At 42.8% G+C, this 12,071-nt stretch overlaps 1 protein-coding gene across 1 annotated transcript; it reads right to left on the bottom strand.

The window, feature by feature from the left end:
• Positions 1-925: 925 nt before the first annotated feature.
• usp4 (ubiquitin specific peptidase 4 (proto-oncogene)) lies at positions 926-11,642 on the bottom strand. Its single transcript, XM_072382229.1, has 22 exons — positions 11,466-11,642; positions 10,141-10,268; positions 9,901-10,031; positions 9,667-9,793; positions 9,397-9,542; positions 8,806-8,867; positions 8,503-8,649; positions 7,234-7,351; positions 6,963-7,136; positions 6,700-6,858; positions 6,165-6,389; positions 5,997-6,080; positions 5,807-5,901; positions 5,533-5,715; positions 5,213-5,439; positions 4,903-5,100; positions 4,740-4,810; positions 4,541-4,656; positions 4,305-4,454; positions 2,668-2,771; positions 2,386-2,474; positions 926-2,274 (listed from the first exon to the last, which is right to left on the bottom strand). Exons 1-22 carry the CDS (start codon positions 11,615-11,617, stop codon positions 2,152-2,154), a joined length of 3,009 nt encoding a protein of 1,002 aa, XP_072238330.1. The 5' UTR covers positions 11,618-11,642; the 3' UTR covers positions 926-2,151.
• Between the last annotated feature and the right edge of the window lie 429 nt (positions 11,643-12,071).

The raw sequence follows: 12,071 nt of genomic DNA on the forward strand, positions 1-12,071 counted from the left end.
GTGGTTGGTAATAATAACGGTTGCATCACCTGCAAGAAGAAGTCATTTTGCAATTCAAGTGGGAGTCATTTTGTTGACTTTGGACTTGAGCGCTAAAAGTGCACGCGCACGCAATCCCCACGCAAACGTCCTCGATGCGTCCAGCTCTCCTTTTACTTCAAAACTTTTTTTTTTTCTTGGTTACAAGTACAAATAAATATATGGCAGCACTTTCAAATAAAAGTAACAATGTAGGAAAAAGAAAAAGAACTTTTGATGCTTCTTCCAGACTTTATTGTAATATGAATTCAAATATTTCTCAATTTAAAAACAAAGTGTGGATAAATATGCGGACAAGAATGTATACACCTATTTAAAATTATTCACATCTCTTAGGTTTTTTTTTTTTGTGAGAATTGCCATCACCGTGTCCTCCACAAACAATCTGTGATCCCAGGAACTATGTAAAGCTTTACTGTCGCAGGCAGAAATGACTCTACTGGGAGTTAGTCCTCTCTGAACGGTTTGATCATGCCAGGACCGACCAGCAGACATATTAACATGCCATTATGCAACCAAGTGCAGAACTTACAGGACAAGACTTATAAGAGTACACATTAATTATCAACTGCCAGTTCATTTTACTTAGTCCAAGTAAACGCCTTCTACTCTGTTTATAGTCACCCACATTTAAAATCGGCTTCCTCGGATCATTTAGCATCTATTAAGACAAAACCGAGTGAAAGTTAAAAAGGGGCCGCTTCTTTGTATCGCCAGAAATAAGTTCAGTGTGGTTCACCCAACAACTTAGCAGTGTTTCCAGATCGCTGGAAGAATGAACTTCTGGCTCCAAATGTCACGGTTCGGCTGTCTCGCCGCCGTCTGATTACATGCGCGGATTGTTTCTCACCGTCAGGAGCAATTTCAAGTTTCATCAATGAAGCACCACTTTTATACTAGTTTATTTTTGTTTCACTCAATGTGCTTTGAAGATATCAAACAGCCATTTCAATACAGAGCTGCATTAATGTACATGACTAGTAAGGACAAGCTATTGCAAGTGAGTTAAGAGTCCAATCAGGCAGCAATCAAATAATGCTTAAAAGACACGTTCAACTGATCTGGAAGTGTGACAGACCGCAATCCTTAAAGCTAGGGCCACACCGCACACTTTAGTTATGTCTAGATTACACCAGAAGCAGGTAGATGATGAACTCATGTAGATTTCAAAGTGCCTCCTTTTTTTTTTGTCAGGCTGCAGGAATTGAAAGGCCGCTTTTTTTCCGCCATTGTGATTCCAAAAAAAAAAAATAAAACAAAACACAAAACCCAAACATATGACAATGTTAGCAGACTCAGGACTCTCCTGGTGAGGAGCCCGGGAGACGGCAGAGCCTGTGCTGTGCGTCAAACAAAACAAGAGCAAGGCCGATAAGCTTCAACTTGTCAAGTCAGATGTTAAAAACCTTGACACGAGACATCCCCCTCCTCTGTGGTTGGGATCGCACCGCAGATCCAGCAGGCCAGGAGCCCCGACTGCCACAGCTACTCTGAAGCAGCGCCATCCCTTCAGCAATGGATCCGTTTAACAACGAGAGGCATTAAGGTCGTGGGATTCTTGCAACAAGAGTTGCATGTATTGTTCTGTGTGATTGATGAGTTTTGCATTCACCTCTGCACAGCGAGAATATTAAGAGACAAATCGAGGCACGGTGCCCGAATCCTGCAAACCTCTGCTTCATTTCTCCATAAATACCTTGAAACGCTTTGGTTGAAACAACATGTGCATTTGGCTTTCTTTTAAAATGTTTCTGATTGTTCTCGTGGGCAACAGAAACATTTGTTTATCTACACATTTGAGGGCACTTCTAACATTCTGTTCATCCAGTGAGAGGATCTACATCTATTCGTATTCCCCTTAGTTCCAGACTAGTAAACTATGATCAGAAATCAGTAGGCCACCCGCTGCAGGGAGGAAGTCTCTCAGTTCACGCGTTGACGAGTCTGTTGGTTCTAGCCAAAAACATACGAGACAGAAATCAAATAAAATACGGGAAGGTGGGATTAATAAGTCTGTGGAATCCTCTGTCACTAAAGAAGCGTTGTATGTGCGCGTCCAAGTGTCTATTTGCCATATGTATTTCAGTATGTGTCCCCTGGCGTCAGGGCTCCTCAGTTTGTGTCCATGCGGTCGTCGGCCGGCTCCGGTGCTCCTCCCAACGAAGCCGAGGGTTGAGGTTTGGAGGGGCTTTCCTCGTCTCTGCGCTGATAGAACAGCACATAGGCTGCTTTAGTCTGCAACGGGACGACAGGCGGTTAGTTTACACTCCGACAAGAGGCACACCTGACACTACAGAAAGAGAGTCGAGCGACTTCTCGGGCTAAAACACAAAGAAAATAACTTACCACAATCTGGTCCTCTGTGGCAGACGAGACGCTGCTGTCGTCAAAGTAGTACCACTTTCCATCCACCTTATTCTTGCCATAAGCCGTGTCTGTCACACAGAGGGAAAATATGTGTGAGTCCTGGGGTCCATACTAAACTCTAATCCCACACAGAGCCCACAGAGAGACAAAGATCATTTAATCAGCCCATGCTGGGCTGCAGACTGACTGCTTTTTGCTTCCCACTCAAGGTGAAAGTGTATCGCAGAACGAAACAACATAGCAGGATAAACATCGACTTACAGTGACCTCCTCCCATTCCTCCGTAGTGGTTTGAAACAGCAATAAGGTCATAGACGTAAGGGCCGGCCTTTGGGTCACAAACAAACTCTGACATGTTCAGATCCCTGAAAAAGAAAACATCGTTCAGCAAGTTCAAAACCAGGCTGGGCTTTAGAAAAATATCCATTTAAATCCCCACCCCCCAAAAAAACACCCAGGGGCACATGAGCCTTCTCTGTGTTTAATTCCTCCTTAATAAGCATGACTCAGCCTTTTTCTAAGAGCAGGATATCAGTAACATTATATCTGCTTCCTTGTATCCTGGTCGGTCAAGTTTCCAAACAGAAGTCACTAAGTGACATTTGGCCGTTACGCCACATGATCTTGAGGAAACTGTTCCCCATTCAAACACAGCGGAAATTGTTTTCATGTGCCAGCAGAAAAAAAGAAAAACCAGAGAGAGAAGAAAGGCCTCTTTCACGGGCCACAGAATAACAATAGGAGAAGACGGAACACTGGTACTTTAAGGTATGATGCATCAGGAAGTGAGTTAACGTCTCGAAAGTGCAATCAAAACTTCCTCATTGATGTAAACGGTTCACTCGCACTGTGACTTTCAGGTTACAGCTCCCTCTGGTGTAACAGCCCCGCTGATATGTGTTCAAAGCAAATTTCAACACAATTTCATACGCTGTTCTTAACTCCCTTCATTGGCTTCCTGTCCTTTATAGAATTGATTTTAAACTTTTAATGTTTGTTTTTAAAGCTCTTAACGGCCTCACCCCATCATATTCATCTGAGCTTTTAACTGTCCGTAATCCTTGTAGAGCTCTGAGGTCAACAAATCAACTTTTGTTGGAAGTGCCCAGGTCAAAATACAAGCACTGGGGTGACCGAGCCTTTTCCGTTGCTGCCCCCAGGCTCTGGAATGAGCTCCCCCCTGAGATGCGTCTTATTTCTCACCTGGGCCTCTTTAAATCAAGGCTAAAAACATATTTATTTCAGATGGCTTTTAATACCCAGTAGTATGGTGACTCTTTTATATTATCTTATTCAATTTTGCTGTATTTTATTTTATTGCGTTTACTGTTATTTTATTGTTTTGTACTTATTCTTTTCTTTATTTATTATCTGATGTAAAGCACTTTGGTACACCGAAATGGACTGTTGTAAAGGGCTGTATAAATAAATTACATTTACATTCAGTTTTCACATACTGTAAGTCACACCACAATGTAGGTTACAGAAAGCTAAATACTAGGAATGGTGGAGTCCAACCAGCTTACAGCCTTTACCAACTGTTTTCCAGCATTCTGCCACTTTGAAACTTGATTTTGGATCACAGTGTCTGTGTTTCGACTAAAAAAACGACTTATTTACGCACAGATTACCATATAAAAACTTTAGGCTTGACGTTAGTTTGACAGAGTGAGACGCACGTTGCTTATTATAACCGATCTTTTCAGCTGCCGCACCCTGATTAGATTTCAGGTTGCCTGTTGGTGTAAGAGCGAGCATGAATGAGCGTCTTGTGCCTCTCTGCGACAGTCCAGTGGTTGACCTATAATTTGTTCAGGGTACATCCGGCCCGACGTCAGCTGGGACAGAAGTCTGCCTTTTTGCTTCCTAAACGCCAACGATAAATCCTGCCATCATACCTGATGGGAAAGTCCACCACCGTGTCCAGCTTGTCCCTCCAACATCGGTTGTAGGAGAAACGCTTGAGGTGAACGACCAGAATGCGAGGCAGCGACCACAAGTCAAACTTTTTTGTGGCCTGCTGGTGTTTCTTACAAGTTGGACAATACCTACAACAACAAAAAAAGTGGTTTTAGATGACAAACCAGTGGAAAAAGTAAAAGTTTTACACTAAATTATGCCAAAGAACCCTTACCAAGGGTCGTGTTCTCCCAGAGTTTCCATGGTGGTAAAGAGCTCGATGCATTCCCTCAGGGCCACGTTGGCTTTCTTTTTTTGAGGCTGCAGCATGCTTTCATGCTTCTCATAGGCCTACGGAGAATATTTACACACATATAAAGCCGACATTTGCACATAGTGTGACAGGATGTTTTGATAAACATCAACCCACTGACCTCTGCTTCCTGCTCATCGTAGCACAGTTTCTTTGACTCTGTGTCCCAGTCGATGGCCACTGTGGAGTGAGCTGTAGGGAGAAGAAATGGGAGGAGCTTTGTTCAGACGAGTGAAAGGAAACGCTACCAATGCAGTTGTACGTTTAAAAGGTTTCACACTGACGATTCAGTTTGAGGATATTTCCGTCGCAAGGCAGCTGGCTGATGTTGGCTGTTCCGTAAGAGTTGACAACACTGAAAGTGAAGAGCTTTGCCGCCTCTCGTTTGGAGCCGTTTTCCAAGTCGGAGGTGTCCTCCTCTTCTTCAGACAGGCCATTCTCAGGCTCAGGACTCACCTGGTGGTCCATGGCTTCCTCTTCTCCTGAGCAGACAAACACAATAACGGTGTCATGTTTCATTCGTCTTTTTGTGTTCCTTCTCGACTGATCTCTGCGTCTTCAGCAGGGTGAGAGCAGTTATCGCCAGCTTCTTACCATCATATAAACCATTAGCTTCATTGCATGTTCCTGAGTGGTTGCTGCCATTACTGGAGCTGGCGCTGCAGGAGGCCCCATCTGACAGGGGGCTGCCGCAGCCACCCAGGCCAGCGTTGAGACTTGATGATGTGGAACATTCAGGAGCCTGGTTGCAACTAGATAAGGTGGCAGAGGCTGACGCCCTGCTTTCACTGTTAGGGCTTTGAGAGTGTTTTACATAGCGCCTGCAACAAAGAACAGAGAGGAACACTCAACAAATAGCTCCTTGCAACAATAGGAAAGGAGCACATTCTGCCGTCTGTAAATTTGGTTCTTACCCAATCCTCTCCAGGATCTTATCATAAAGAATGTCTGCTGTGAGGTTTTGTCTGGGCACGGTGATGAGTAAAGGCTGGCCAAACAGCAAGGTGCTTGTGGAGCTTCCAGCATGCTTGGAGTGGCGCTCCCTGAAATATATAGGCAGGTTCATCCTCTCGCTGTCCTCCTCTTGTACCTCATACCTGCGAGAAGCAGCAACAAAAACGCTGCATTAAAGTGCATCCTCAGCAGCGAACCCCTCCAGCTCATCCTCCAGCCGACGACAGCACTTACACAAATATGTCGTCTTTTTCCATGATCTGGTTGAGGCCGTCGTCCCGTCGATATACTTTGTGGAACCTATGATTGTAAACATCTGCGACCACCATCTAGAAACACAAAGGAGTTCTATTTAGTTCAGCCCAAGACAGAATAAAGTATTGAAACTGGACAAAAAAAAAAAAAAAAAAAAAGAGGTTCTAACGTTTTCTGGAGGGATTTCACAGAGTTTGGACAAGGCGCTGCACAGGTCTGTTACTGTGCCCAGTTTGGGGACCACCACCCGGTACTGCCAGACAAAGGGGAAAACAAAACACATTCAAATATTCACGTCAGTCTCATCAGCAGCAAGTACGAGAGCAGTGAGACTTACCTGAGTGGGTCTAGACTGAGGGTCTGATCGCACCAGGAACACCTCCATGGTGCGGTCTTTCTTCATGGGCAGGGGCAGTGTGAGGTAGCAGAAGGGGTCAAATGTTACCGACACCTTGGAGCACTCTGGACACACCAGCGTGGATTTGAAGAGGCCGTGGAAAATATCAACTATAATCGAGTCATTGCGCAAGCGGTGGTTTGTCCAAGCTTCCTTGGCAACAATCTGTCAGGAGAAGGTATTTAATTAAGATGCCATTTTAAAAACATCAATCCGGGGTGATAAAAGTACACAACGTGACACTGCAAAGCTTCAAAACAAAAACCCCCATTCTCTGTGCGGCTGCCAGACAGGGTCTAGCACGCTATGAATCTTAATTATTCTCTTTGAAGTTTAAATCGTGAGTTTGATAAAAACACAACTCAACCAAAGCCGCTTTGAAGACTGATATCTGAGAAAGTTCTGCATTACATCAGTCTTTAAACTTTGAGTTGAAACTTGGGAAAGACAAAGCACTTCTCTGCGTGAGCTGTACCTCATCTGGGCGGCCCTCTGCGTCCCTCAGGGCCAGATAAGGCTTCTTCTTAACACGGTTCAGATCTTCATGGAGCCCGTCCAACAGAAAGGCCAGCAGCTCCTGCGAGTCCTGCTGCTGGTAGCCTGAGAACTGGGGAGCAAAGCGTCCGACCTGGGTCTGGAAATAAAAAAGGCAGAGGTTCCAACCTTTATCTGACTTTGACTCCACACGTAGCAACCTTAAAGCATTATCCTCGGATAAAGCTGGCCGACAGAACTCACTTTGAAGGTACGTGGTGCCACGTAGCTGCTGCGGCTCATCCACATCTGCTTCACTAGATCTGCATAAGCCTCCGCAATCTCGCCCCTCATTCCCAACGGATTCTCTCTGTTAATCTCTGCCTCGTACTGGTCGTTGAGGAAGTACTCTGTGAGTGGAGATGCGTTGCTCAGGCACTGGAAGAACAGGGACAAGAAAGTGGATTTGAACAACAACATCCCCCGAAAACGACAACTGACTTACTTTGCATAGAGGCCGATTTATTTAGTTTACCTGGAGAGCAGAGTTCATGAAGCACGTGTTGCCCAAATTACTTAGACCACACAGGCCGGGCTGCGATTGTGATTCTCTGTAATTGTAGGAGGAGCTATATGAGTTGTAGCCCCCAAATCTGTAGGAAGAACAGACGTGTTTCTATTGGTACAAGTTTATGTTTAAAAAATATATATTTATGGACACAACATCCCATAACAATGTTGTAACATGTCTTTGCTGTCTGACCAGGCTATCGACACCACACTCTTGTTCTTATTTAGGGCTAGAGGCACTATAACAGCTCAGGATCTCAGAAACTGTATGAATCATATTTAATATATGATTTGTTTCCCTAAATAAATGAGGACTCCACAACAACTGTAAAATCTATCATATTTATCATCCTTTCGTTCAAGTTCTATTCGGAAATAAGCCTCTATAGCACCATCTGTATTCAGTAATAAATACTAACATCATTTTTCAACTCACACACATCAGTTAAAAGTGGATGTTGCCGCTACATTAAGTGGCCAATTTATCTCATGCGGCAGTGAGAGAAGTAAAAGCTTTGTTTCGGTGCGTGCAGCCATTTCACCAAGCCATCATTAAATTTAGATGTTGTTTTGGAATTATTATTCAATTTAACTCCCCTTGGAATTTCATTACCCGTGTCTCGATAAACCGACGGTGTGGTTTCATCTGTGCAGCACATTTTCCACTCAAAACTCTAAAACACATCTTCAAACTAACTTACAATTTTGTAACAATTATAGCAGTCAGTGGGAACAAACCAGCAATTTCAGTTTATTTGACTTAAATCATTCTATCTGATCCCAAATATCCTATGAACAAACTAGAAAACCGCTTATGTAAATCCATGTAAATTGGAGTTGAATTACTTTTGGGATGCAGCAGATAAACTGATATCAGTGTAAATCCTTACATTTCCATGCAAACTCACACAACAATTAACTCCTCAACAATAATATTTGAGAAACAACATTTGTTCTCTATTTAACAGTGGATTCCATTAAGAGAAAATGCAACTTATGGATATAATGTCAATTCTCTGATACAGTCTCAAGTGAAGGTACACTGTAACAGTACAGCTGCAGTCTCCTCTTTCATTGCATGTTCCTGACCATGCTATAGAATTATATTTATCCTGATTACAGCATTGTAAGGTATGCACCTGGTACCTGGTTAATGATACAAAAAAAATCATTTCGAATAGAGGAAAATAAAGGTGAAATTCAAGTTCAATTCAAAGGTGAAAAGATTCCTTGCCTGTTGCTGGAGGAGGTGCTGTTGTTAAGCGTGTATCCAGGGCTACAGCTGCTGTCTCCATTAGTTGCTGATGGGGATATACTGACTGATGAGTTTGAAGAAAGTTTGGGGGAGGTAGTGAAATTCCTGGATGGGGTCGCACTGGATCTGGTGAACGAGAGCAAAAGGGCATTTGAAAAACTAATTTTAACAAATTATCTTAAAAGTTTTAATCTAGCGTATACGTGAAATGCCGTAAAGGCTAAATTACAGGATACAACACCCATTCTCCTATGACTGAATACAAATAAGGAGTTTGCTTACTTCGGATGGGAGGCTTGTCTGGGCCACGTGCCGTCCTCATTCTTGCGCTCGATCACAAGCACCTGTGGGGGATAAATGCTGTATGAAAGCCAAGCTTGCACAACTGAACTTCATCTCGTATCCATCCGTAAAAAACGTTTATGTCAAATACTATGAAGCAGCATCAGGTCGCTTTATCAACTGCGCTTTATTTTGTTATTAACTAACACCATCCATCTGGACTTTATTGGCTGCCATGTTTCATACCTCCACTGATGTAACTCGTGCCACACATTTGTCTCCTGAAAGCTATTAATTGCATACTGTCTTCATGTTGACACATTTCTCTTCCCAACATCCATTCGTGTTAAAAGGGAAACTTTATTTGTAACAGCATCATTAGTATGACATCATCATATAAATGTTAATGCATAGCAAATGTGCAGCATTGCATTAGGCTCTATGATGTACCTGGTTTTTTTTTTAATGCAATTCCTGTATACGAACTATGAATTATGTATGCAAAGGGAGTGCCGGTATTTTACTAGGACGTGGTGTTCTACGGTCCATAAGGAATCTCAAAGTAATTTGAATAACAAATGCCTTCACTACCTGTCCCTGGAACAGCCCAGCATCCTGCACAGTGCTGTCTGGCTTGTTCAGCTGCTCATAGGTGTTGCTCATGTATTTGTTCCAGAGTCTGGTCTCCTTCTCTGAAGGGATATTAAACAATGTCCGCATCTCCTTCTCTATAGTTTCTGCAAATATGGGAAACACGTTAGGTCAAAAAAAGCATGTATGTACAGAATTTACACGCTTCGTGCCGGAAACTGTTTGTTAGTTTGCATTCAGCTCGCATTGGAATTTTGATGAACTTCTCACCTATAGTATCAGCTTTGCTGAAATGACGTGTGATGACATTGTCCATGTTGTCATTCTCACACAGGTTGAGCTCGAGCAGATAGACCTCAACCTTACAGTGCTTAACAAACATGCCATGTTCGACCACCTAGAAAAGAAAGATGACATTTTAGAGCTCAGTCAACATCTCACGCTCCATGTTATAAAAAAAAATATAAACAAATAAAGAAAGAAGGACATATCAAACTGTATCACCTTCCTAACGATGGCTCTCTGGTCATCAAGGCAGCCGTACCAGCTGACAAGCTTATTCCATGCCTCAGTGGGTACAAGGACGTAGTCCAGCTCATCTATAAGGTGCTCTTTAAGGGCCTGAGTCTCCTGGTCTTTAAGAGAAAAAAAAATAAATATAGGTTGGAAAAGAGTCTAACAGTCTCTATGTGGGAAAATGAGAAAAAAAGACTTAAGAGGAATCTTTAAATGTTACTATTTTACCTGAGAACAGGCCAGAGTTATCAATTGGTCCTGGATAGAGGCTACGTTCTCCAACGTTGTACATATCCCAGCTGTCAAACCCCACATACTTCTTCCACTGTTTGAACCACCGGCTGTCTATTAGATACCTAAGACAAATCGATTCACAGTTAATGATCAACATTTCGCAATTAACGAGTACCGTGATTGTTCTTCCAAACCTTAAACATTCATATTCAGTTTTAGGTAATCTAGACGAGAAATGGTATTTAGATGCATGGTAACGAAAGAATCTGCACTCAGCCTTGTGCCATTCCAGTCAATTATGCAACACCAAACTGTCTTAGCATTTGCAGAACAGCAAGCCAGTCTGACTTAATCTCATGTAAAGAATCTTCTTTAGGTAATAGGCTTGTATTGACATAGTTGCAAGCATTCACAAGCTAAAATCACATAGAAGGACCACAAAACCCTGTCACCAAATAAGGCAACAGCCTTGAAGTCTCAGTCTAAGAAGCAATCTATATACTTTAACATAACCTTAGTTTTAGTTTGGTAAACTATGCACCAGCTTAAATGTAAAGGCACTTCTTGTTAGAGTATCATGAAATATATTCTACAAGTAAAACCTGAATAATCCATAGTAAATACCTCTGTACATGTGTAGCGAGAAACTAGTATAAGAAGTATGATCAAATCCTTTGGTAAAAAATTCTGTCTTCAATTCAGGCAAAGGAGTTACCTGCTAATCTGACATTTCTCTGCTGTAATATGTCAGTACTAAGGTTTATCTTGTCCAATTCAGTGGCTACACTACACCCAAGCTTGGATGCTTCTCGTGGTCTGAAACTACATGCCACTACCTGCCTGCATGTCATTACAAACAGATAATGTTCCTGTCAACAACACCACTTCCTGATCAAAACTTATCCGGCATTGAGCCTGTTTGACTGAAAGTGGAACCTACCATCCAAATCCGGGGCCTAAGTTTCTCTTTCAACCTACAAGCTACCACATCGGTTAGCTTCACCCAACTTCTCACAAAATAGGCGTTAATGTTCGTTAACTGAATATAGAACACTTGGGTCCGTTTGCCTGTTTACGACAAATATGAATACCTATTTAAACAAGTGCCACTTTTGACGGAGAAATTGTTATTTCGGGATGATTACTGGGTTACATGCTAATCTGTTATACATTAGCCCACCAAATATCAGTAGCACCGAAGCTTTCTGTTTCAGACTAGCATCGCTGTCATTCGGTTGCTAGCTTTAGCTTGTTAGCACTTCCTGTTCCTAGCTAGCTAACGCTCGCTAAAAGAATCAAATATCTTTGCCAATTCTTACCATTCGTCGCCCTTTCTTAGAGTTGTTTTTAAAAGTGACCCAATAGTTTGTTTTTGACTCTCCGTTGAAGGGGTAGGCATCTGTGCGGCTACCGGCTCCGAGTCGGAGTCTCCCGCACTACCCGACTCGGGTCCGCCTCCCTCGGCCATCATGCAACCAGTGTACCGGTATCGTGAACGCGCTCAAACACACTCAAGAGGACGAGCGTAGTGCTCAACGTTCCTCCTCTTCGGTCCATAGACGCAGTAAGAGACAATGGGTCCCTGGGCCACAAACACGTAAAAGCCCCCCTCCCTACCCAGTCGTGAATTATGAATATAGATACAACAAAATTTTGCCGTTGGGTGTTTCCAACTGAAAAACCATGTATACGTTTTGCAGCATTTTGCAGCATTGAAATTTTGCATCCCTGTATAGTCATTTGGACTTCTTTTTTGTCTCTGTTTTGATTTTTAATCTCAATCTGGTTCCATCAGTTCACCTTATTTATTTTCTCTTTCTGAGTAAAGTCTAATATTTCTGGAATAAGACCTAAGCTCGCGTGACTCTTCGGGCCCCTGGGCCTGTGTCCTATGGGCCAATTCCTCCAACTATCCAAACTGTGAG

Source organism: Leuresthes tenuis, unplaced genomic scaffold (assembly GCF_036924035.1).
Source record: "Leuresthes tenuis unplaced genomic scaffold, fLeuTen1.0.hap1 SCAF_3, whole genome shotgun sequence".
NCBI lineage: Eukaryota > Metazoa > Chordata > Actinopteri > Atheriniformes > Atherinopsidae > Leuresthes > Leuresthes tenuis.